We start from the raw sequence: 25,370 nt of genomic DNA on the forward strand, positions 1-25,370 counted from the left end.
TACATCAGAATGATTCGCTGGCCCTTAGAAGGTTGGGCCAACTGCTACGGAGAGGAGATTTCACAGAACTGTGTCTTCTCTTTGTTTATGGCTTGTATTGTCCAGTCCTCAAACAGGCTATGATTTTACGATATTTACTGATTGCCACTGTCTTTACAGACCAGACCCTATTTCCTATGACGATTATTAGTCTTTATATGCTCCAACGCAGATTCCTAGTTACATGATCGGGAGATTCTTTACATCAACCACTCAGGTAAGTCTTCCGGATACACCCATGCATTCAGTACCCAAGGGTCTGCTCAGAGTCAGCTTTAGCTCTTAGGTCTATGAAAACAATGCCCTGCGATGCAATTGCTTTCTTGCTCTCCCCTTTTGTAACTGATATCGGCGCAATGAAACGACACAAGAAATGGAAGATGCACAGGAACAATTCGAAAGAAAAGGACAAATGAAAACCGATAAGATAGCCAACCAGGCGGAGCAATTCTTTCCATGCAGTATCATTCAATTCTTCCTGGGTTGGCTTCAGCAGGACCAATGGCTATCGTTCCGCCCTGGGAGTCCCATTTGGCGGATTGACACCAGCAATTTCTCAATTTCCGCGAGTTCATCCCTCCACCTCAACATCCGCTGACCATTTACAATTTCTTCAGTGATGCAGTCCACCACTAGTGCCTGGGAGAGGTCAACCCTCCCGGTGGCTGAGTTAACCCAACCCCCCTGGAACCAACCCTTTAGGCGTGGGTCCAGATCCCATACCACTGTCTGTGGATGCGCAGCTTGTATGCTCATTCGGGGAGTAACAACTGTATTGGTTGGGTCCCACCAAAAAGCCATCATCCTGCATCCGATGGCCACGATGACAGCCACGGCGCGCTGTGGGTGGGCGCTATTCAGCCGCTCCGTTGCCTCATTGATGAGGTTCTTCCACCCTGATGGTGAATCGTGAGAGGGTGGCTTGCAGTCAACCCATAGATAATCACGCCCATAAACGCGGAGACCACCCACGACTTGCTGCGGTTGAAGCCGCACAACAAGGACATTGGGCTTGTGCTCCGATAAGTGGTGTTGTGGCCCTCGATATGCCTCCCGTAGCACAGTCCATCTTGGGCCGTTATGCCCCGTGGCGGTATGGGGAAAGTAAAGACGGCAAATGGCAACCCAGACATGGTCGACTATATCTTCCTGCGAGTGATTGGCAGGTAGATGATAGAGATTTCGAATTAAGGAATGCGCCTCCTCATTCCTATTCCAGAAGTGGTTTTGCACTCCCTGAGTCGTCGGGATGATGCCAAGATTTGGACTAGAGCGATCGATCAGTTAGTTTGTGTAGATAGGGACATATTGATATTCTCCTTGGGTCTGACTTACGCTGCCATCTTGAAGCCTGTGGTTGGTGAAAAGATATTTGCTGCTTTTCTCGCAGAGAAGCTGGTGGTCCAGGAAAGTACAATAAATACAAGTATGGGTCTATCTTAATAGCCGAACGAGGTCAAGTTGGAAGAACAAGAATTGTGTGAGAGAGGAAACTCTCGCTCAGAGCGACCGAAGGGAGATTTATATCTAGATGCCTCATGCTAGCTAGATATATATTCACAAGAGGGAGTGGTAGTGAAAGACCGCCGACCAGTTACCTTTGCATCGAGAAAGCCAGGCTCGATGCTGTATGTTTAGAAAGAGTGAATTTGCAAATAGTCACTTTAATGGAGCTATCTGCGCCTCCCAGAGGGCTTCCATTCACATAACCCTTGCAGGCACTTAAATAATTGATTTCATAGCTAGCGAAGGCAGCCTTCTGATATCCATGGGATATGCCGATATGCCTCCTGAATAGGTAATTTTGTCAGTTAGAACAAGCAAAGCAGTCATCATAACCAGTGTACCGGGGTGGGAGAGTGAGCAGACGGGAAAGAGGGAGAGTTGCAGAGGGTTAACAAAGCGAATGGCCGATAAGTTGTGGACGCTGGGAGGCATCAGGGGGCCCATCTTTAACTATACCAGGTAGGTAGATAAATACTTACTGAACATACCGATATTTTGTTGTCAATCATGAGGGCAAAATTACAGATATAGCATTGGCAGTACATGCACAGTAGATATGTACATTATGTTCAAGGTGTATACCTTGCTTGATTGAAGATTGCTAGCTAAGTGAGAAGTTATATGGTGGAAGAATTACTAAGTACATAAGATCAGCCAATTGGCCTGACACATTATTCAATTGGAATCAACTTTTGCCAATCTCTTATCCCGGCGGATCTTTTCTCAAGCTCTCGGTGCATGCATCCTGTCCCACCCCCTCAGCCAAGATATAAAGAATGGATTCTTCGAGGCTTCAATTGCATCCCGGGTCGCCGGGTCAATATGACTATCTGTTTCTGGCCAAGGTCCGTAGTTCAAAAGATCAGGGTCTTCTTCTTCCACGGTCCCTAGAGGTGGAGGCTCTTCACCCTCTTTAAGACCAGCTTCTGGGTCGACAATAAAGTCCACCTCCTCGTATCCCATCGCCTTGAGCCATGGGTGCATTTCGTCCTTGACAGCAGGTGGTGGCGGTTGTTGCTGTGGTTGGTCTTGGGGGGCTGCGGGGGAACTAGGAGAAGCTCTATTATCCTGACTTCTCCTGCCTCGATGTGCTCCTGTCCGTGTTGACTTGGGGTGTTGTTCGGCTGCTCGACGCTTCCGTTTCCTCTTTTGTCTGGTTGGCGGCTGGTCTTGTTGAGTCTGACCCCGTTCCCGTAGGTAGTATCGTTGATGTAGGTTGTAGGGCATATCTGACGGGGGCTTCTGTAAGCCGCAATCGTGTTTGATGCTCCGTACTTGGATGAGAGTTGGTTTTGTGGGTATTTTGCAAAGGGTAGTCCTTCTTTACTTTCCAATCCTTAAGTACTTGCCCTTGCTTGCTTTGTGACGTCATTTATTAGCCACTGTGGCAAGTCATGTGTATATTAGTATGGTGTCAGACGTCCAACAAGAGTTGTTATTGGCAGAGTTATTTAGAAATGGCACTAGAAAGCTCAGGGCTTCAACACCTCCTCTCAGACGAGTTACTTACAGGAAACCCGCACTAAGGTGCCAGCGCTATACCAAAGCAGATAATCACTGCTAAGCTGGAATTGACAATTGCTCTAGAGCCATGTAAGCGGCGGGTCGAGGATATTGGGTCACTGAGCTCAATCACCACCAGCGCTGTAGTGGTATAGAGGGTACGAATCTGTTGGCCCTAGGCTGCCTATCACGGACTAGCGCACCGCACATATATGCCTCAGCTGCCTGCATGCTAATACAACCACTTAGACGTCCCACAGGTTATAGCCCGGATTGCTTGTTTTTTTAATAAATATATTAAGAACCTTCCACTGCCTATCTGAGGCATCTAATGTCTCGCGAACTGCTACGCTGATCAGCAGAAGGGATTCTGACGAAGGCTAGAAGAGCTTTGATTGCGGGAAAAAGAATTTGATTGATATAGGGGGGAGAATGCCTCCTAGAACTCGAGCTACCATGGGGATGGATACCCCAGCTAGCAATGATGAATACGAACCTACCACTACCCCTGGGCCACCGGGCCCAACACCAACGACCGATACCTTGATACAGATAATGATGGAATATATGAGAAGGCAGGGGGAGCAGATAGCAAGGCAGGATGAGCAGATAGCAAGACAGGATGAGCAGATGAAGACACTTATGGAGAAGCTATCTCTATCATCTACTGCTGGGGACTCTATCAAGAATGAGATTGATGAATTTTGCAAGGATGCCAGAGCCAAGTTGGAGGGGAGGCATGCAGTTGTTCTCACTGGATCAAACAACTATCTGGAATGGAAGAGCTCTATTCTCGCAGATGCTCATCTTATTCAGGCAAAAGATGTTCTCACCAAGGAAGAAACAGTGCCTCCTACCACAGTGCCTTTGGATATGGAGCTTTGGAACAAGAAAAATGAGCTTCTTTACACAAGAATCTTTCAATCTTTGAATGCCACTGTATGTGATTCCCTAGGACCCCTAGATGACACCTATCTTGCTGCCATCATATGGAAGAACCTTGCCTGATGATACGCAATATCCCATGCAGAGGAATGCCTCTTTACCACCAAGAAGATCAGAGATCTACGCCTGAGGAATGATGATTTCCACACCTATCTTGCAACCTTCCAGAAACTGAAGACAAAACTTGTATCTCTGGGTGAAAACTGGGCTGAGAGTACCTACCATGACCTCTTTATACTGGGATTGGGGGATTGGCAACAGGAATTTGTTAGAACAAAGTTGGATGAGTTAGAACAAAGTTGGATGAATTCTATGCTACTAGGCAGGGCCCTATCAAGAACCTGAATCTAGATGATTTGATGAACCAGCTTGCTGCCCGAGCCACCACCACTACCACCCGGAACACCACCACCACCACCGCTGCCGCTATCACCGCTGGTGGTCATACCAATCGATGGGATAGCCGCCAGTGCTACTACTGTGAACGAACTGGGCATATTGCTGATGCCTGCTGGCTCAAGAACCCTCATCTAGCAGATGCTGAATGGAGGGAAAATAATAAGGAAAAGATTAAGATGATGAAGGAATCAAAGAATAAAAGCAAAGAGAGAGATAAAGAACAAGATAAAGAGAAGAATCTTATGGCCAGCCAACCTAATCAAGGATTATACACTACAGTTTCTTTGGATAGAGATGAACTCTTGAAAAGCCAGCCAGATTATATGGGAGGAGAAGGGAATTACAATCAGCTGAAGAAGTGGAAACAACAACCCGATTGATAGATTGCTTGATTTGTCTGATTTACTTGATTTGATTGTTTGATTTGATTTTGCAATTTCATGTATAATAGGATTTCTAGATAGATAGATAGATATCTGTACGGCTACTAGTCCGAGGGGAGGTGTTGGCCCTAGGCTGCCTATCACGGACTAGCGCACCGCACATATATGCCTCAGCTGCCTGCATGCTAATACAACCACTTAGACGTCCCACAGAATCACCACGGGACGTCCTTAGAACTCCCTATACCAGAAGAATGTAGGGTTAATTTACAATGATTACACAGTGATTCCACTGTTCCACATCAGTCATCACTGCCTGCAACCCATATTCCATCATTGATTTCAGTGATACATCATCAAAAATTCAATATCATGATAACATTGAAATGATGTAGAACTTTTTAACGTCATCGACACACTGCCCAGTAACTATTATAATCAGTCAATATTATTATTAAGATATTGCTGAGATACTGTAAGTTATAATATACTACTCTATCAGTAAAATCAATACTTGTATACCGACGGAAGTGGAAGGTTGGTTCATTGTAACTATCTAGCGGGCTGCGTAAATAGGTGGGGTCACGTGGCATTTAGCGAGCAATAGGGATGCCAACATAATGGATACTATTTAGTTCCACTAACTACTTCATACAAATCAACTATTCATCAATTAATTATCCAAAGAAATGAGACCTCTTAAATACAATATAATATCTTCTTATTCAAGATATATACATCAAATAATCATCATCTTCATCACTATTTAATATTGAAATATTATATTGAAAGGATGCCTCAGAATAGTGGTAGATTTTATCGTGGACACGACGACTTGGGCCATAATACTGCATTGGTTCATCCGCATATGGCAATGATAAAACCCCCAAAGCCCGGTGGCAAGTGATCAAGCGACCATGCTGATATAATGCGAGCCGTAGAGACAGCGATCACAATCATCATCGTCGCTGAGGACTCTGCGCTTATAACGCCATACTCAATCATGGCGCCGGTAGGCTTGATCCATATGCCCAACGAACTTGTTGCCAAAATCTTAGATTACACCTCAACGAGCTCACTCAGGCTCTACATATCTATCTTCTACGGTATGTCAGTCTGCGTTCATTGGATTTGGGTTCTTATCGCGGGAGAATACTTTCTTGCTTCACTGTAGTTCTACTTATCGTTACCTCGAGGCTACTCTGATTTTGCAAGCCTAACGAGTAAGAAGTTGGTGCAATCTGACTAACACAGGCCTAGATCCAAGACATCGGAGCAAAGAAGAAATTCCACACGTGAGCATAAGAATATACAGCTTAGACGCTCTTGTGGTTTCATTGGAAGAGAACGAGCATTTACGCGGTCTCGTGGTGGAGGCGAAGCTGAAATGGGGCCAGCTTCTAGGTGTGATGGACGCAAACGAGAAGGCAACCACGCGTCTTCTGAGTCTCTTACCCAATCTGCAAACGCTGCCATATTTACTTCACTCACGCGGGATCAGTGCAGATCACCTCTCTTCATATCTGCATGCGACAGAGCGGAACACTGGGCATGCAGCTGCTTGAGCCACTGTTGAGCAACACATTTCTCCGCAATCTAAGCATGTCCACCATTCAAAGCTGGATATGGGATACGGAAATTTCCGAAGCAACGGCCAATTCACAAGATGTCACCTTGAATTCCTTTATCTCACACCTAGCCATCTCAAGCAGCATCTGCTCCGCGACCACGATGGACACGATACTGCGCGCCCCCCCAAGCCCTTACTTCTCTACACTATCGCTATAGTGGAAAAGTGGTTCCTAAATCGCAATGCTATCATGCCGTCGAATTTCCCCACCCCTCTGCTACCCCATCAGTCATCTTTGGAAGAGCTTGTTGTCTATGCTCAACCGCATCAGCACATCTCCCTGCAACACCCTACCGGGGATGTCATGAAAACAATGCGAGGCTTCGCCGCCCTCAAACGACTGGGACTTCCTGCATGGTGGATGGTCCACCCCAGCTCTAAGCATCGAGAAAGGCAGGTCACCGGCGCTTCGTACTCGGCAAAAATTGTCGAGATCCTTCCCCCAAAATTGGAAATACTACAAGTACAGCTCGAAGAGATCCGCCTCCACTGTCAAGTTCCATTCGAGCATATATCTCGCACTGAAAATGTGATCGAGTACTATGGTATACTACTTCGCTGGCTCGGAGAAATAGCTGCGTGGAAACAAGACTATGTTCAGTCGCTGAGAGAAGTTATCGTCTGGTCTTCCGGCCCCAAGTTGCCTCATGAGGACAGGATGCTTCATGAGTCAGGGGTCAAAGATGCATTTCTGGAGCAAGGTGTGAGCATAATCTTTATCGTCTGTCATCCTGATTCTCCAATGTTGTTTGGGATTAATACGGGATTTTAGATACTATGAAAACAATCAAAATACACCCTGGCTCTCTGACAATTGCCTGTAAGAAATTAGATCCTGAACACGATCAAATGATAGCGTACTCATCTTTCGGAAGCCAAACTTTTCTAGGTTTTCATGATGTTACATTTGGATATGGAGTCCAACCCTAACGTATGGTGCTTAACTTGACACTGCGTGATGTCGACATTTCCGTGCCGCGGGCATTTTCTGTTAAGCATAAATCGATCGTGAAGCTTGTGAAGGTCAGACTTTAGTTCCCCAAGGTATTTCATCGTGTGTCTTTCCTCCCTGAACGTACGAAAAGTTGGATAAGTTGGATTGCTCTTCCATCCCGAAAGAGCTACCTTCCACGATTTCGCCGCTTCTTTTTACCGACTCAATCGCCGCCTCACGACGTTCCTTCACTTGAATCCAGACGCCACGGTACCAGGCACAAAATTTCCGAATGGTACGTAGTCGAAGCATTTCACGTGTGTGGGTTGACATTGAGCATCGGCATACCCAGACGTTAGATATGTATATAATGAAAAGCGCATGCTTTTTGAAGGTGACTGGATCTGACCCAGTGCAGTACAAGGAAAGCCACTAGGATATCACGGATAGGAGAACATATGCGTGCCGATGCAAGCCTGTACTCCATTACTTTTGTCGCATACCCTTGGCCCCGAGAGGACTTTCTTTGTACCCAAATCGGTCAATATCCAAGTGATGGAAGCTCTCGTTCCCATGATACCGATCATACTCTCCTCCAATGTACTCCATGAGCCGAAGAAGTGCGTTCTGCCTTCCCTTCCAAGTCATAGCCAGAGCAACCATAGACTACTCCTCCAGTATGTTTTCCAGTTCCAGTCGGCACCAGGAGGCAGCCAAACACCAACAGAGTCATGACACGGGCGGGCAGAATGACAAGGCCGTTGTAGCAGTGGGGCAGCGGTGAGACATTCGTATATTCTAAGATTCAATTTTTCCTCTCTTGATTCAAGTGGGCGACTGCAATCAGATATCTGGAGGTTACTTGTAGCGCTACCAGGTCATCCGTAAAGCACTCTGCAAGGGAAGCAGCTTTGTTGGCTTCTGCGAGTGGGACTTCGCAGGCGTTGTTGCTTTTCCTTTCTGAAGGCATGATGTCCATACATCGATCTGGCAATTGTGAGGCGTCGAATATGCATGACTTTCGGAGTATTCCCCACATTATACTCAAGTTTTGGAGTTTTCAGAGGACTTGTTAAAAATTTTCAAACTTTTTGGTGTTCCGGGGTCGCTTAGGGTTTAACCCACATGATCCCCCGCCGACTCAAAATACTGTCAAAATCTCAATGACGCAACCTCTTTTTCCGCAGCACAAATATAATCCAGCACAATCAAAGAAAGACATACTGTCTTTCCTCAAACATTAGATTGCTGAATCAAGGCATCCTGCAAAGAGAGTCTACCCGTCACGCGAACACTCAAACCCATCGAATCTGTATGGCCAGGGATGCCAGTATGGCGGGGAACGGAGTTGATGGCACGAGTGCCGTACCGTCGGTGTCCACAGCAGCGGTCCTCAAGCAATCGGTTGACATGCCAAAAGGTGCACAGAAAGTCAAGGAGCTGAATTTCAATGATTATGCTGGAAGGGCTATCACCGTGGAAGAACTCATCAACGGAACGAGCAATATGGGATTTCAAGCAAGCTCAATTGGTGAAGCTGTGCGAATCATAAACGAGATGGTATGGAGTCTCCCGCAACGTTGCTACGTTTCCCAGTATGCTTCACTTCGTCGAGGAATCTAACACTACTGCAGAGAACCTGGCGATGTCCTGAAACCCGCGAAAAAACGACCATATTCCTCGGCTACACCTCAAATCTCATATCTTCTGGTCTGCGTGGCGTGTTTCGGTACCTAGTTGAACATAAGCACGTGTCGGCCGTGGTGACGACAGCCGGTGGCATAGAAGAAGACTTGATCAAGTGCATAGGAGATACATATATGGGCGCATTTAACACATCAGGCGCATTACTCCGGGAACAGGGGCTAAATCGAATAGGTAATCTGTTAGTCCCAAACAAGAACTATTGCGCGTTCGAAGAATGGGTTGTGCCGATTCTCGACAAAATGCTGGAAGAGCAGGAGGCGAGCAAAGGCACTGAAGAGGAAATCAACTGGACTCCCTCCAAGGTTATCCATCGACTCGGAAAAGAGATCAATGACGAGCGCTCAGTCTGCTATTGGGCATATAAGAACAATATCCCAATATTCTGTCCGGCATTGATGGACGGCAGTCTCGGTGACATGGCATACTTCCACACTTTCAAGTCATCGCCTCTACAGCTGAAAATTGACATTGTCGAAGACATTCGACGTATCAACACTTTAGGTGTCTTTGCGAAGCGAGCTGGAATGATTATTCTAGGAGGAGGTGTCGTCAAGCATCACATCGCGAACGCCTGCTTGATGAGGAATGGAGCCGAGAGCGCAGTGTACATCAATACCAATCAGGAGTTCGATGGTAGTGATGCAGGTGCAAGCACGGATGAAGCTGTGAGCTGGGGCAAGATTAAGGCTGGGGCAAGCAGTGTGAAGGCATGTCACCGTCGATCCTTGAAAATCGGACTCTCCTAGGCAATGTACTGACTTTCTGTCCTAGGTCTTCGTCGAAGCGACTGCTTGTTTCCCCATGATCGTTGCTGCTACATTTGCCAAGCCTGATGACGAGGTAAAAGAGGCTCCTGCGGAGGAACAGCCTTAGAGTGGTTCATCTCTCCCGGAAGGCGCTCGGTGCTGAAGGTTCTGCCACCTTTGGCTAGCAATAATATGGTCCAGACGAGTTATCGGAATATCTCTATAAGCCTCGTGACTGCGACACTCAGATCTAAGGGGTAATTAAAGAACCGGTTTATCCCCTAGTTAGTTGCTACAGTGACTTGTGGTGTCCAGAATCCTATGAAGTAATACAGCACTGAGGGCGACACCAAGTCAACTTTAGCATATGGCGGTGGGGTTAACTACTCAATAAGCCAGAGATGTTGGCCCTAGGGTTAAGAGAAATTGCTCCAGTTCTGTGAAACAATGAAGCAGTGTCATTGGCACGTAAAATCTACAATAACGAGACTACAATGAAATAGTTATCACTCCCAGATGAGATAATGATGGATTGCGCGCTATTTCAAATGTCCAATGTTAGCTTGTCGCTGCTTCCCAGTATTACTCGGAGAGCATGTGTTCAAATCATATCCTCGCCGGGGCATCTACCCTCGAGAATATTTAAAGAATATACAACTCCCAACTGATTGGCCCGCCGCAAAGCACTACTCAATGCTACCCCCTGATTTCAGGTACATACAAATGCTATCGGACGACAGACGGTCTGCAAGTCGACCAAGGCTCAAAAGAGCGTAAAAGTCGTTGAAATGCCACGGCAAAGCAATGGTGAGTTACGTTAGTTAAGACTCTTATCTTCGCAATCGAAATTAACTATGCAGACGAGGTTGGAATCATTTCGTCTCAGCTCCCATTGGTGCCTAACCACATGATTCCTTCGGCTTTTGTCCTTAGATCGATTTCTACCTCGAAGCGCAACGGGCTAGTCTTATTACTGAGAGCTGCAGAACTTCCTCCTTGTCAGTGCAGGGATACGAGATAGCCGGATATTATCTGACATGCTGTCTATCGTTTACCTAAATGCCTCGTATTTCCAAATGCTCAGTTGAATGACGGCATCAAATTCTGATAATTGTCTCCAAAAACGAAATAAAATTTGTCTATGCGCTGCATATTTTCGATTGTTGATTTTCTATGTATACATCACTCCTTCAGTGAAGCTCTTGGTAGAAATTACCACTCAGAAGAGCGGGCATAGTCTTCGTTACCTGCTATACATCCTGAAACCAAGGGTGTTCAAGGGCCTCCCTCGCTGTGATCCTTCTCGCGGGATCCAGGCTGGTCATCTTCATGATGACATCTCGGAAGCATTCATCAACATCCTCCCACATGGAGAATGGTTTCCTTGGGTTTTCTGGTGAGAACTCCTTGATCACATCCAGAACAAGGTCTCGCCATGGTGCAGCATCATAATCCAAATGCTCCACGAGGCCGACCAGTCCCGGGCTATCCCCAAAATGTGAGAGCAGGCGCCTTGCAACTAACCTTTCCTTCTCCTCTTCAGTCAACCCTTCTGAATCAATACGAAAAATAATCTTCTGAAGCATTGTATATATGCACTTTAAGAGACAAAGGTTATTAACAAATCTAAGCTCTGGATAGGTTGATATACTCACAACAAGGCTGAAAGAAAATATGTCAGATGGGCAATTGATCCGAGCAGCAGCATGGGACTCAGGACTGCGCCACATGGGATTTCCTAGTCGGGCTCCACGGACATTTAAACCCAGTGGAATCATTGACCCCATCTCAAGGTCACCAATCTGGACTTGATTTACTCTGATAGAACCATCAGGATTCTCATCATAGTTCACAAATACATTGTTGGGTTTGATGTCTGTAGGAGTGAAAGATATCATCAGCACAAGGTACAGTGGGATATGGGCTATGGCGTTGCCTAACCACCGTGTAGGATGCTCCGTTCATGCAAATCCGCAAGACCAGCTAGCGTAGCGCGCAGAATTCTCTTTCTTTCAGTATCAGAGAGATTCCCTTTCTCGGCCAGTTCCAAAAGATCGTCGGTAAAGTAATCATAGACAAATAGAAGGTGTTCGGGAATCGTGTCCATCACAACCCGAAGATTTGGGCAGCTCGCAAGCGGGATTTGAAGATCGAGTTGGTACTCAAACTCAGTATGGAAGATGTTTTTCATGACATACTTCTTTCCGTTTCTCGAACTATTATTGGCCATAGCGGGTTAGTAGGGATAAGCCGTAAGATCTGAAGCGATACATACATACGTAGCCAAGTAAACACAGGCTAATGTAGGCTCGGTCCTGTGTTGAAGCAATTGATCAACCTAGTATTGAATCCCTGATTGACTAACAAGCTTTGTACCGAGCTGCAAAGGCTCCTCCGGTTCCTTCGTTGGAATCCCAACATTCCGTTTAAGATTAATCCCCGCTGCGTTCTTTGGAATATAGGGGGCATTGAGAGTACTCGAAGGCGAGTTCATAATTGAGCGAGTTTTGGTCAATCCAGGGCAGAGATTATAAGAATTGAACTGTATCCTAGAGAGTCGCGAAGTTGAGGGTGTTTTAAACCGCGCGGCAAGCTGACGTGAAATCATGGCACCTAGATAAGGATACACATCAGTAATACGAACTAATGACGGAGCGCTTGGAAGGACTTTGGAGAATTTTCATGTCCCGATTCTGGGTGGAGGCCTGCGGAAAGCTGTGCTGAGGGCAGTTCTGCAAATTTGATTGCTTGTCTCGAGGTTGAGCGAACTGCTAGGCGCTGCCCGCCCCATACATACATACATACATACATACATACAGACATACATACCAGCCAGCCGAATAGACCAACATAATTGAAGTTTTATAGTAGTAATTTATTTTAAAAAATGAACAAATCAATCAGATCAATTAATACAGTATTTTATATTTAAACGTAATAAAATTCTCAATGATTTAATAGTTGATAGAGAAGAATTATTCGCTCTATATAGAATGCAGATGTATGAATTGCTAACCCGGCCAAAGGGCTAAATATATGTGTGTATACAGATCTGTATATCTGGTCCTATTTTCATGGAGTGCCTAATCTACGTGTGTGCATCGTAATTCAAGTATTTTAATCAGTCCCGGGCCAGTATGCCGCCATGCAGACGTAAATGTCCTGCGCCGGATCAGGCGCCTGTGAAACCGAAGCCCTCAGGTAATGGCCAACGGTATACACCGGCGGCGGCTCCCGCAACACTTCAATCTGCTCTCGCATCCTGCGTGCTTTCGCTAAGACGTCGGGAGATATCTTCTCCCGCGGCAAAGTCACCAGCTGCATCCCCTCAAGCCCCATAGTCTGCAGCGCATTTCTGAACAATTTCAATCTCCATACTCCTTCAACTTCGCCGCCCGGTTGTTCTTCGTCCCAGGGACCTTTCTCCGCATCCCACGCCGCAAAAAGTGGACCTACCATCGCCATCGCATCCGCCCACAAGCGACGCCACCTTCGGCACCCCAAAATATGTCGCAGTGCATATTGATCAGCTGGCAAATCTTCCCTGTTCTCCGGCGCATAGGGCCCGACAGGTAGCACATGCAAGCCCGGATAGTCCTGGCACACCGAGTCTGGGACGCAGTACTTGATAAAGTCGAGCCGGGTTTCCAGATCAAAAAACGGCAGAGGCGAATCCGAATCCGAACCGGCACCGGAACCCGAACCGGTCCCGTGCCCTCTAGCTCCTGACTCCAGAAACGGACGCATGCTGCTCCCAAACAGCTCGCCGTAGATGATAATCTGCATCGCCGCGCGGTTCGAATCGGAATAGACAGTGTCAGGCTCGCTGACGCCGCCGCTCCAAAAGTTTTCCGCTTCGTACCACTGGTTGCCGGCCATTTTGTCGATTTTGTCCGCGAAAGGGTTAATAACCGTGAAGCGGGCTTCATAGAGCGTTCGGATCCTGTCGAGTGTGAGCCCGGCGTTGAGGCTCTTGTCGTTCACGCAAAACTTGTACAGACCCTCGATGCCGCCCTGGAATGCCAAGCGGAGGCGGCGGCTATTCTCCTCGTTGCCAAGGGCCCAGTCGCGGATTTGCGGGGCCACAGCCATGACCAGAAAGTGGGGGTGTGGGGAGAAGAATGTCGGAGCGGAGGCGGCGGCTAGCTGGAAGATTGTCTGTGGGAGGGTGCTGGAGCAGACGGAGCGCAGCTTGCGACAGGTGCCCGCTAAGCTGATGAGCGTTTCGATGTTGTCGACATAGAGAGGGAGTCGCCATAGTATGTCTACGGGAAGGTCTAGGAGCGTCAGCATAGTTGAGATGGGGATGGAAGTATTTCTACGGAGAAGTATGCGATTGATTGAAAGATGGTTATCTCGATGGGAGGGATGGTTATATCGCTCCGTGAGATTTGACCTGACTCACCAGCCTCCAGCCACCTCCAGCTGAGATTGATGCCAGTAGAATAACTCCGACCTAGCAAGGGCATAGCAGATGACTCATATTGGTATCTGGGTGCTCCGATCTAACTGATTACAGTCTGCTCTGGATGGAGTCGAGAAAATCATCCTGAGTAGATATTTGTTCCAGGGCGAGGGTAAATAATTAATGCTCTCTATAGTTATGCCTGTACGTTTATCGCGGGGTCCAAAGACGAATGGATTCAGGCCATGTACCACACGCCTCCATGATAAGTACAAAGAACAGCTCAAAGCATTCATTTCCTATGATTTAAACTGATACGATGCTTCATCTGGAGTACGGTTTGAGGCCTTGTCAATTTTAATTTTTTTTTTTTTTTTTTCGAATGAGACATTGGCGATGGCAGCGATGGAGGTGTCAAGGTCTGACTTCTCAGATGGTCGTTGTCCCAGGGCATTCAATCCTCTGTCAAAATCCATCTCTCCATTACACCATTTCTCGACATACGCATATGTATATGTGGTACTTAGGTATATCTATGAAGGCTATGAAGGATGGATCCTGCTCCTTGTGCAGCACTGCGCCAAAGATGCTGGATTGGGTGATTCGTCCCCTCTACTACCAGCATGGCGCTGGTGGTGATCGAGCTCTCTTGCCCCAGCAGCCTAACAGATTTCGATATACTCTGGGTTGATATCACTTGTCTCCTGGTAATGAAGACGCCATACTGGAATGGCCTGAAAATAGTCAAATTGTCTCAAGCGCTTTATTCAAACCTAGTCAGATCAAACAAGAGGGTCAATTTACATACTGGTCTAGTGGTTTTCATTGTCTCGCCTTTTGCGGGAGGTGGATTATGAAATGCACCATATCCGATGCGTTTAAATGACATGGAAGTAGTGTTACAGAGGGGAGAAGTACGTCAATCTCTGTATGTTTTGCATTGGCTATCCAGTGAGTTCATCCATGCCCCTATCCCCGTGGTATCCAAAGACTGTGGTGATTGTTTCCTTTTAGATGTCCGGGTTCCTGCAATTCCCTCCCGCACACCGGAAGACGCGCAGCTCTTGTTCCTCCTCCTTTGTACTGTACATACTCAGGATGCCGCAATTTTGGGCGGTTTATCAAGGAATATATAAGGCAACTGAAGAAGAAGTCACATTGACGGGCCACCACCCACCCGGCAGCTCATAAAATTACCACGAGGAGCGCACATTCAGGCAAGATTCAAGGCATCAGCACCACAATTAAATTAAATTAAAAAACGGATTTGTTTTAAATACCACGCCTCCACCACCGAAGCCTACTTTACCTACCTATCTCCCCCATGTCCAACGCCCTCAGCCTAACAGGCCTCGAAATGCTCTCCCCAGAGGAAAAATCCCGCCGCATAGCAGCAGTAGCCAACGACATCGCCGCCTCCATCATCTACATCGCCAAGCAAGCAGCGGTGGGAAACGTCAGCACAGAACAGATCACGCCCATCTACAATCTAATAGACAAGGTGAACATGGTGGGGAGGCGGCATATAAAGCGGCTGGAGAGGGAGCTGGAGGAACAGGATCAGCAAATTGAGCAGATGAGGGGTATGTTGGGCGAACGGGTTAAGCGGATTGAGGAGATCGAGGGGAGGCATCTAGAGGAGATGCGCAGGGTGACGGAGGGTGCGGACTCGGTGGTCAGAGAGCTGAGGGCGAGTGTGGAGAGACTTGAGAGCAAGCTCAGGGAGTTGGGGGGCGATGGGCCGGGGATGTTGGAGCAGTAGCAATCAGGGTTGCTTTCCGTTTCCCCGGCCTAAATGACATAGTCAGCGCAATTCTCCAGATGGTCATCAGGCATGTATCTGTATCCGTTTCGACAATTCTTCATCTGTGTCCAGAGTATATGTTTTTATCCATCCATATGGGGCCCTCACATGATTTGGCAGTTCGATGCCGAGGCATTCCACTCCGCAAATCCTACATTCTGATTGGCTCGGAGGTTGCCCAGCGCTAGAAAATCCGCAGAGGCGAAGCTTAAAGATAACTATCCCCGGAAGTTTGGCTATCAGTAGGAAACGATATCGGGGAGTGTAGAGCATACAAGCAGACAGCGTCGGATTAATGCATAGGGGGGAGATTGAAGCTAGCTATTAGAACACATGCGGCATTCGCAACAATCAAAGGATCAGCCACCTCACGCAAAGGATGAAGTGATGGGGTTTTATATCAGGTTGCCAGAATTTAAAAAGGCGTGCGTACCATACTTTTTACTCGGCTGCTGTTTTGCCATGTGATGTTTTGCCATCCTAACCCAGAAGCTCATCTCATGCTTCTCTTCCCTTCAAACATATACACGACCAAAATAACAACTGTAGCTTTTATCCTGCCTGGAAGATATTTCCAAAAGCCAAATCCTGTACTTGTCAGGATTACTCATGAGCATAGCAATGAGTAAGCCGGGGGATTTCGACGCAGTCCGCAAGGACATCATTGCAGAGATGAAAAAACCGGGATACGACGACGGCAGCGCCGGTCCTGTCTTCGTGCGTCTGGCCTGGTAAGAATACCACCCTTCTGCCATCCACACTTCCGCCGCATCCCATCCCGTTTCGTCACAATATCTAACTGATTTCGATCCTCATCAAGGCACTCATCGGGCACCTACGACAAGGAAACAGACACAGGCGGCTCCAACGGCGCCGGCATGCGATATGAAGGCGAAGCTGGTGATCCTGCCAACGCAGGCCTCGAGCACGCTCGTTCATTTCTCGAACCAGTCAAGAAACGCCATCCCTGGATCACATACTCAGACCTCTGGACGCTAGCAGGCGTAGTCGCCATAAAAGCCATGGGTGGGCCCGATATCCCCTGGAGGCCTGGCCGGACTGATTTCGTCGACGATTCGAAACTTCCGCCCCGCGGCCGGCTGCCAGATGCCACACAGGGCACCGATCACCTACGTCACATCTTCTACCGCATGGGCTTCAACGACCAGGAAATCGTCGCGCTGTCGGGAGCCCACACACTGGGACGCACACATATGGACCGCAGCGGCTTCGAGGGGCCGTGGGTGAATAACCCCACGCGCTTCTCGAATCAGTACTTCAAACTACTGACGACGCTGGACTGGAAGCCGACAACGCTGTCGAATGGATTCAAGCAATTTAACTTCGTGGATCCCGACGTGCAGGGGGATGAGACGGAGGAGCCGCTGATGATGTTGCCGACGGACATGGCGCTGTTGTCAGATCCGGAGTTTTCGAAATGGGTGATGGCATACGCGGCGGATAAAGAACTGTTCTTTGACCACTTTTCCAAGGTGTTTGCGAAGTTGCTGGAGCTGGGGATCAAGCGGGATGCTCAAGGGAGGATTGTCAATACGGATAATAGACTTGGTGGATATATTTCTGCGCCGAAGAAGAGTGATACACCACGGGCGAGGCTATGATATCTGCGCTCTCCTTTCTTCATATTTGTCCAAATCCCACTCCCCTTGCCCCCCTTTGTCCAGTTGTTATCATTCTTTGGCCATCCTCTTTTGCTGTTTCTGTGATTTCTTTTGTTTGTCCTTCCGCCAAGCAAACCAAAAACAGCATAATGAAGCGTTGTAATTATTTTTCATGGTGCCATCATAGAAACCTTGCAAAAAATATATCTGGAACACACCATTTGTTGAATCCCAGTTTGGAATGCATAACCCTTTGTGTCAAATCACTGTTTGCCTAACAAAGGAAATAAGGGTGTGTGTGAAGCAGCCAAAGGAAAAGAGAAAGATACACACATAAACAAACCCTCCAAGAAAGCCGGAGCTAAAGAAAAAGATAATCAAACGGAACAGGGAGAATCCATCCGCTAGTTATTTATCATCGATTCCCTGTTTCTTAGCCGCGGGAATGAAGAAGGTGCTTGATGCCGCTAACAAACAAACAAACCGGGCCGGCTAGGCAGGATTTACGCCAAAACTCAAAATTATTCTCAAACATGGATGAAGCCCAGTTAAAGCCACCTAGTCATGGGAAAGGGATTCATTCATTGAGACAAAGTAAGGAAACTAAAGTCAAAGTGAAGAGGAATATAATTAGGTGCCGATCCTCAATCCTATGCGCCAATCGCCGCTATCATAGTTATCGTAAAATTTAGATACTTTTATGTTATACTTTTTTTTTATATTTCATTTTCCGTATCTTCATTATTTTATTGAAAACAACCGATTATACTATAATGAAGTCTGCATTGCCTTTGCAATGTTATCCTAGACAACAGAGACGTGCAATCTGTAGAGCTACCGGGAGATGGGAGCTATAGGTGTATAAATGATGAGACCTATGGGAGAAATGAAACGCCAACGTTCAAGAAACAGAAACAGGACAGGGTAGAAAAATAGCAATTTAACCAAGAAAGTAAGGAGAGCAAGCCAGGACGCCAAACGAATAAAGAGAGAGATATACCACAATGTACAGTCAAATAAAATAAAAAGATACTAGACAAGCGAGCTTGCAGGCAAGTGAGAAATCCGCACCGCTTGATAAAATCATCTAGCATGAACCTGAACTAAATCTTTATATATGGAGGATATCAGAAATAATAAACAAAAATAAAGGAGAATCGAGGGGCGGGTCAATAATAAGTAGGTGGGTTTTCTTTCTTTCCTTTTCACCATTTGTATCGTTTCGCAGGCGGCGCAGATGCTTCAGACCCATCCTCCGGTGGCTGCTTTCGTTTCAAGGGTTCGCCTTGTGGTCGTAGTTCCTGAGTAGGAATTAATTGATGATCCCAAATGGGAGGGATTTGCGGTGACAGGATTGAGCTGAGACCTCCTAGCCCGTGCTCGTATGGGTGGCTTTGCTGGGGAGGCGGCTGTGAGTCTTCATATATGTAATAATTTTCAAGTATCGAGGGAAACGAAGCACTGGTCAGAGAGCTTGTCACATTTGGCAACGCCGGGGAACTGTGGCTCAGCTGATCTATTGCTCCCGTGAATCTGTGAGAGGATTGGTTAGCTGGCTGGGTTCGCTAAATTTGGCCGAAGGGTAGTAACTACTTACTCTAGGGGGTCACCCATGCTAACCATAAACCCATAATTGGTTTCAGCGATGGAGGATGCTTCAGGAAATAGGGGGCCAGGAGCAAGCGCCTGGCTGTGGGTGTGGCTCATGGAAATTTGGGGTGTGCTCTGCATACTGTCCAGAAGGCTATACTCCAAATGGCTCGTCAGTGGATCGTGCTCATTTTGCGAGGTGTTTCCACGTTCATCCAAAATCTGGGAAATAGCGCCCTGGTGTGATGATTGAAACGCGGGCGTGAGGCTCCGGCCTGTCTGCACTCGTTGAGGCGGTGTTGGTTGCTGTTGATGTCGACGAGGGTAGTGAGCGCTCATATGCGAATAGGGTTGCCGTTCTGTCTGGAAAGGCCGATAGGAATGCCCGGAATCCTCGACATATTGTAGGTTGATGCTTCCATAGTGAGGGACCTCTGTCGTTTTAGCGGGTATCGATATTGAGCTCTGTAGACGGCCTCTGTGGGTTTGATATGGCGGTTGAGGAGTGGTCATGGTCATTGGGATTGCAGGTTGGGGAGATATTGTGTCTTCGGGATAACCGTCGAAATACCTAATTCCTTGCTCGCGCCCTGGGGCGGGAACGCTAACACTAGCAGTTGTATCTGGTTTGCTGATATTGGCATCTCTATGAAAGGGTCCCATACTCTTCCCAGCACGCATGACTTTTTTCAGAGAATTTGGTTCGGGTCTGAGGACCTTTTCATAAAACAGGAGTGCGGATTGCTTGTTTTGCCATTTTGATGGGTCCGTCGACGTAAATTCAACTCCCTCTCTGATTTTCCCATAGCGCTCCTGCGGATCGTACTGCAAGCCTCCCATGTTGGGTCCATGTCGCTCGGAGTGATTCCAGAAGAGAACATATCGGTAAGAATCGCCCCTTTTAATTGGGTATATTCCACCTAACCATTGGTAGGTTGCTTGTTTCCATTTGCACTCCCAGTTGCAATATTTTATGGCGATATCACTGGTGGTATGAGAAGTAGGCGGTCTCCCCCGATCTGTCACAAAAGCCAACCTGAGCGGCAGTTCATGAAATCTCCGTTCAACTTGATGATTGGCAAGGTCCCCGCCAAACAGGCATTCACACTTGAGTGGGCTTGAGTAAGGATGCGTAAAGAACGAGGCCATTTGTTCCTGAATGGTATTCTTCGACGGATCGCTGCTCTCGCCGCTAAGAGGAATACACCCTCTGGAGGATGGTTTATCATCGTTCAAAAAGGCATATCCAGCGTTGTGGAGAGGATGTTGGCTGTATCGAACAAGAAATTGGTGAAAAGATTTAGTACAGCACTCCCACACCTGCTCAATAGGACTGTAATTCGTCTCTGGCTTCCGCTTTTTAAGCCCTTCAATAAGATTGCGCCTGAGTATTGCTGCTTGTTTGGACCGAGCTTCTGATGACAGCGTTGACGGTCGTCTAAAGATGAGGTCATCCAGGTCACATCCCCAATCCATCCAAACCAACTCCAACAACTGTTTCTCCTCGTCTTCAAGTATCGAATGCCAGTTCACACTGTCCCGGTCAGCTTTTGTGCAACCAGCATCAAGCAGGTATGCTGCCACAATCGCGCAGTCAAGAGCATTGCCAAGACTTCCATCTTCAGTTGGTCCTTGGCCGCAATCGCGATTGTCTGTTGTGACCCCTGGTCCAGCAAGCTGAACGTGGCGATTCTCGGCCACATTTCGCAAGACTGGAAAGGCGGATGGGCATCGCTCAAGGTCCCGATAAGGAAACTGGTATATGGCCTGTTCGAGATAATGATCTATCGGTTGATCTCGAGGCGGAGGGGGATGGTCAAGGGAAAATGGTAGCGCGGAGCATTTTTGTAATAAAAGCCCTGGACCAGCATCTGAGTTGCATTTTTCAAAATCCTCCTTGCTGGGCTTCAAATCGGGTCGCATATAATGGACGATCTTAACGAGATGGCGGAATACTGGTTCTTTCTCGAAAGTCGGGAGCGAATACTTAACACCCCATCCATAGTGCTTAAACAACTTTTTAAGCTCCGCCTGGCTAAAGTCCGCTGATGTTTTGCCATAGAGCTTCGTTAGGTCTTCTGGGCCTTTACAGGCATCGATGTTAAATTGGGGATATGATGGGTCCCACTTTGGTACATTTCTGACCATTTGTCCACCAAGATAAAAAGGCACATTAACAAGGAGAAGAGAAGAGAAGAGAATCAAGAAGAATAGGGAGGTGAGCTAGGAATAAAAATAGCCAGCCGTGTGCGTTCTGCGTTTGCGAGCTTGGGGGATTTAAGTAGCGTAGGATGTAGCCAAGTATGTATCACTGGTGAAAGGGGTAGGTTATTTCGAATTTGATACAAGAAATAAAAATAAAGAGATATTGTGATAGAAAACTAAGTTATCTTTGTTTTAGCAAGAGTATAAATATAAAAACAAGAGCGTTAGGTATATTATAATAGAATTGAATAGTCAGTTAACGACAAGGCCGAACGAGGAATGCCAAACAAAACCTTTGAAGTTGAAACAGCATTGACAATAAATGCTCGAGGAAGGGGTTATATAAACAATGGCATTCATTCAAGGAACCGAATGTTTCGTGTCAGTCACGTCGCCGCGCAAAATCGTTTCAGTCAAACTCGAAAAGAAAGCACGGTTGAATTAACATACGATATTCTGCAAGAAGATGGCGCTGCTCAGGTAAATGCTAGGTGAAAATCTTGAGATGGAGATCGTCAATAGAAGAGTAAGTAACCTGTTAGGAAGCTCCGCAGCATGAAGTTTTAATATTGCAATCACATTAGAAAACTTTATGTTATCACTCAATAAACATTCAACCCATTCTGACTTAAACAGCTCAGGGAATAAGGAACCCAGCCACAATTTTCAAATAAATGCGTCGATGGCCGCAAAGGCAGTTCCCGGAATGAAATAACAGCTCTAGGTTGTTTGTCGAGGCGGCGATATTCTTCACTCGACCACTGTTCAGTGCAACTAACCAGGCTGCCATTTCCCATCCGGATTTCCCCATATGTAGCTTTGATGTACAGTACTACTTATCCAGGAGAAGGGTATTCCCGCAGCGAGATCACGTTGTCGTGAGGCAGCCAATCCGCAGACTCGATCAAGTAGTGGTCAGAGTCATAGGCATGCTAACACCTTGGGACAGGCGGGTATGCGAGCGAGGTGTACATGTGTGAGGCGCAGGCCCGACACCTCACACAATCAACCAAAGGCGGAAGTGGAGAGATTTCCTGTTCTTGTCCGCGGTCCGCTTCAAGCACGGTCAGGTAAGTTGAAATATCATTCATGGTAGCTGTACTTGAGAGCAAATCTGCCAGCAATCAGCCCAGTCGCAATAAATCGTGAGCATTTTCTCCATATTTTCAGCAGGAATAAGCCGTTATGAAGGGAATATATGCTATCGTCGATGCCCGCCAGTCCTGGTGTGAGAGGGCTGTTGACTCCGCCACCAGACGCCAATATCTCTCATCTTTCTCGTCCTAATCAAAGAATAGGTGAGGCAATGGACCCTGGAAATAGAAATTGTAGTTGTCCAAAGAGCAATAGTATTGACTCGTAATTCGAAGGCCGTGGTAGACCCCAATCGAGAATATTTCATCGTTTTGCGGATTTGACCAGTCGTTCCTGGTAGTAGTCGACACTTTTCGTGTTCGCGAGGTAAAGGCTGAGTCAGCTATTCCTCCCTTAAATACGACAATTCGGCAAGGAATCCCAGCGAAGTAAGCTACTAACTAATACTTAACACTGGTTATCATGGGAATCTACTCTGTAGGCTTCCCATCTTCGCTTTTGCTTTTTTTTATGTTTCTTTTTGCCCGGGTTCGAGACTGGCGGGTGGGACAAAGTCAACACAGAACTCGAAAATTTTTATTTCATCAGCTTCATTGGCAATCATTCATTGTTCCCATGTTTCAGTTGTTCTGCTTTATTTATTTTGCGCCCTTATTGACTTTGGACAAGCGGATTAAATATGAATACAGCTCGAGGCTGGTATTTTGCACACCAGTGGCCGCGTTTCAACCTCAAAAAGGCCAGTGAACCGTTCTCTTAAAGGAACCAATATGATGAATAAAATACAGGGTATATAGTAAGAGGCAAAATGCCAGCAATTTGTCTTTCCTCCGTTGTGTAAACGGTATTCAATAACATGAATAATACCCTGCAGACACCACAGAATTCAGGATGGACCAATATCCACCCTTCCAATATAATAGAAAACGGAAAGGAAATGAAGAATACGAAGAATAAAGACAAACAAATGGCTGCTGCACCAGAACCAAAAGGGAGTGGAGTATCCTAACACCTTCTCCACTTGAAGAAAACAGTATGGCCAAACTCTCCATCCATCGACGTGCTTGCGAGTTTACCGGCGCCGCGCACAATCACCTCCTGCTTCACATTGAGCATTGCCTGGGTGGAGCCACAGGGCGACCAGGTATCCCAAACCACCACATCATGCTTTTCGAAGTTCTCAGACGTAGGCCCCTTGAAGCCGACTGAGCTGGTTGCCTGTGGTTGTGGTTATGAGGCGCATTAGTGGTGATTGAGGCATGGGCCCTTCGCATGGGACGCGAAGGTTTTCCCCTCCCAAAAAAGGAAAGGGAGAAAGAAAGAAAGAAAGAAAACATCCAAATCATACCTGGTTCGTCTCTCCAGAGAAATAATAAGTTGTCTTGAAGCTGGCAGTCGACTCTCCGGCCAGGGAAACAGAGCCCTTGTAGTCGGCTCCAAAGACCGAAAATGACCAACCGCTAGGGTAGACGAGGTCGAAGTTTAGCTGGCAAAACCTGCGTTGGTCCTTTGGCGAAGAACCTGGCCCGTTACTGGCGTACAAATCTCTTGTCCTGATGGGACACTTGGTGCCATTGTCGTCGAGTTCTATTGATAATGTTCCTTGGCTACAGCCGCTGCCGCCATAAGATACCCCCCTGAGCTGCACGTCTGCTGGGCTGATATCCTCTGCCCGCGGAAACGGATTTGGAAGCACAGCAGCACATGCGAGAGAAAACAGAGGGAGGACGGACAAGTACTTCATGTTGAACTGCGGGTGAAGTACGGGAGATGTGAAATATAGGAACTGTTGCGCAAGGGGTATGGGTATATTGGGTAATTGTCGGACGTGAGGCTTATAGTTAACTATGAACAGAGGGATAAGACAATATAATCCGGACTACTCAGGAAAATGATCTTGAGAGTGCTGTGGAAGGCAGAATATATCCGGGAACGGGGGGATTCCATGACATATTTAAAGACCTGCGGGCATAAGGGAACAACGATTCAATTTCATATCATCTATACAGGAAGTCTCGGCTGCAACTGAGATACATCTGGCGAACAATTGATTTGTCGTCTCTAGTGTGTTCCCGTTAGTTAGTTCATAGAAACCCGTTTCAAACGAACTTGATATAAGCGCCAAGCTCGCCGCTGTTGTAGGCTGAAGAAAAGCCTGGTCGTATTATCGTACTCTGCGTTTCTAGCGAATAGTCTACAACTTGCTACGAAATGTTACAACTCAGGTGAACCCCCGGTGAGAAAGTGTCCATCGGGCCGTTGTTTATAGGTAAAACAAGCCACTGAACAGGTGGCGCCCAAACCTTGTAGAAATGCTCCCGGAAGAAATTGCAGGCATGCAATGGTGAAAAACGGGGTCCATTCCTGGCTACAACAGCTGTGGTAAAGTGGTTGTTTATTCTTGGCCCTCAATACCTCGTCTGTGTCAACCGTTGGTTCTGTTATGATATTCTGTTATCTCCTGGAATTGCTCATTTTGCGGATAATGAGAGCTTCTTTGAGATAGATCAGAATAGCGGGTAACCGGACTACTTTCCTGGGGACCGAAAGTCGAGACCACTGAATAGTTACTTGCATGATCCCCAGATATGTCATTTAGCACTGTAGATCAACAAGCTGATCACCGAAGAAAAGCTAACCGGACATGACTTCACCTAGCAGATTTACTAAATATCAAAACAACGCCAAAGATCTTGTTCATGTTCATGGTCATGTCACCCAAGAGTCTTTGTTTCCGGAGGCAAACCCGGCTGACGAACTTGATTAGGTCTAGCAGACGACGCTGACAGCGGGGCAGCTTGTTAGCTGCTTGCTGGTGGCTGTTACTGATTGTTGAGATTGATATCTGAACAGTCAA

General features: G+C 47.0%; 12 protein-coding genes across 12 annotated transcripts; 6 read left to right on the plus strand and 6 right to left on the minus strand.

The window, feature by feature from the left end:
• Positions 1-528: 528 nt before the first annotated feature.
• HCBG_08021 (uncharacterized protein) lies at positions 529-2,772 on the minus strand (the record flags this gene model as incomplete). The annotated part of the gene is made up of 4 exons (XM_045435070.1): positions 529-1,306; positions 1,375-1,434; positions 1,638-1,829; positions 2,300-2,772. The coding sequence occupies 4 exons, from the start codon at positions 2,770-2,772 to the stop codon at positions 529-531; spliced, it is 1,503 nt and encodes a 500-aa protein (XP_045284376.1).
• Positions 2,773-4,848: 2,076 nt separating this feature from the next.
• On the minus strand, positions 4,849-5,322 carry HCBG_08022 (uncharacterized protein; the record flags this gene model as incomplete). The annotated part of the gene is made up of 2 exons (XM_045435071.1): positions 4,849-5,016; positions 5,290-5,322. The coding sequence occupies 2 exons, from the start codon at positions 5,320-5,322 to the stop codon at positions 4,849-4,851; spliced, it is 201 nt and encodes a 66-aa protein (XP_045284377.1).
• Positions 5,323-5,703: 381 nt separating this feature from the next.
• HCBG_08023 (uncharacterized protein) lies at positions 5,704-6,340 on the plus strand (the record flags this gene model as incomplete). The annotated part of the gene is made up of 2 exons (XM_045435072.1): positions 5,704-5,881; positions 6,036-6,340. 2 exons carry the CDS (start codon positions 5,704-5,706, stop codon positions 6,338-6,340), a joined length of 483 nt encoding a protein of 160 aa, XP_045284378.1.
• A 255-nt stretch (positions 6,341-6,595) lies between these two features.
• Positions 6,596-7,177, plus strand: HCBG_08024 (uncharacterized protein; the record flags this gene model as incomplete). Its single annotated transcript, XM_045435073.1, has 1 exon — positions 6,596-7,177. The coding sequence occupies one exon, from the start codon at positions 6,596-6,598 to the stop codon at positions 7,175-7,177; it is 582 nt and encodes a 193-aa protein (XP_045284379.1).
• A 1,384-nt stretch (positions 7,178-8,561) lies between these two features.
• On the plus strand, positions 8,562-9,919 carry HCBG_08025 (deoxyhypusine synthase; the record flags this gene model as incomplete). The annotated part of the gene is made up of 3 exons (XM_045435074.1): positions 8,562-8,899; positions 8,974-9,753; positions 9,818-9,919. 3 exons carry the CDS (start codon positions 8,672-8,674, stop codon positions 9,917-9,919), a joined length of 1,110 nt encoding a protein of 369 aa, XP_045284380.1.
• A 1,123-nt stretch (positions 9,920-11,042) lies between these two features.
• Positions 11,043-12,476, minus strand: HCBG_08026 (uncharacterized protein; the record flags this gene model as incomplete). The annotated part of the gene is made up of 6 exons (XM_045435075.1): positions 11,043-11,369; positions 11,448-11,668; positions 11,734-12,008; positions 12,072-12,130; positions 12,158-12,405; positions 12,437-12,476. 6 exons carry the CDS (start codon positions 12,474-12,476, stop codon positions 11,043-11,045), a joined length of 1,170 nt encoding a protein of 389 aa, XP_045284381.1.
• A 433-nt stretch (positions 12,477-12,909) lies between these two features.
• Positions 12,910-14,085, minus strand: HCBG_08027 (uncharacterized protein; the record flags this gene model as incomplete). Its single annotated transcript, XM_045435076.1, has 1 exon — positions 12,910-14,085. The coding sequence occupies one exon, from the start codon at positions 14,083-14,085 to the stop codon at positions 12,910-12,912; it is 1,176 nt and encodes a 391-aa protein (XP_045284382.1).
• Positions 14,086-15,439: 1,354 nt separating this feature from the next.
• On the plus strand, positions 15,440-15,959 carry HCBG_08028 (uncharacterized protein; the record flags this gene model as incomplete). Its single annotated transcript, XM_045435077.1, has 1 exon — positions 15,440-15,959. The coding sequence occupies one exon, from the start codon at positions 15,522-15,524 to the stop codon at positions 15,957-15,959; it is 438 nt and encodes a 145-aa protein (XP_045284383.1).
• Positions 15,960-16,557: 598 nt separating this feature from the next.
• Positions 16,558-17,623, plus strand: HCBG_08029 (cytochrome c peroxidase; the record flags this gene model as incomplete). Its single annotated transcript, XM_045435078.1, has 2 exons — positions 16,558-16,732; positions 16,822-17,623. 2 exons carry the CDS (start codon positions 16,623-16,625, stop codon positions 17,621-17,623), a joined length of 912 nt encoding a protein of 303 aa, XP_045284384.1.
• A 1,205-nt stretch (positions 17,624-18,828) lies between these two features.
• On the minus strand, positions 18,829-21,361 carry HCBG_08030 (uncharacterized protein; the record flags this gene model as incomplete). The annotated part of the gene is made up of 2 exons (XM_045435079.1): positions 18,829-19,156; positions 19,221-21,361. 2 exons carry the CDS (start codon positions 21,359-21,361, stop codon positions 18,829-18,831), a joined length of 2,469 nt encoding a protein of 822 aa, XP_045284385.1.
• Positions 21,362-21,902: 541 nt separating this feature from the next.
• HCBG_08031 (uncharacterized protein) lies at positions 21,903-22,567 on the plus strand (the record flags this gene model as incomplete). The annotated part of the gene is made up of 3 exons (XM_045435080.1): positions 21,903-21,944; positions 22,263-22,488; positions 22,515-22,567. 3 exons carry the CDS (start codon positions 21,903-21,905, stop codon positions 22,565-22,567), a joined length of 321 nt encoding a protein of 106 aa, XP_045284386.1.
• Positions 22,568-23,518: 951 nt separating this feature from the next.
• HCBG_08032 (uncharacterized protein) lies at positions 23,519-24,257 on the minus strand (the record flags this gene model as incomplete). The annotated part of the gene is made up of 2 exons (XM_045435081.1): positions 23,519-23,731; positions 23,862-24,257. The coding sequence occupies 2 exons, from the start codon at positions 24,255-24,257 to the stop codon at positions 23,519-23,521; spliced, it is 609 nt and encodes a 202-aa protein (XP_045284387.1).
• Between the last annotated feature and the right edge of the window lie 1,113 nt (positions 24,258-25,370).

This window comes from Histoplasma capsulatum, assembly GCF_000150115.1.
Source record: "Histoplasma capsulatum G186AR genomic scaffold supercont2.13, whole genome shotgun sequence".
Classification (NCBI taxonomy): Eukaryota; Fungi; Ascomycota; class Eurotiomycetes; order Onygenales; family Ajellomycetaceae; genus Histoplasma; species Histoplasma capsulatum.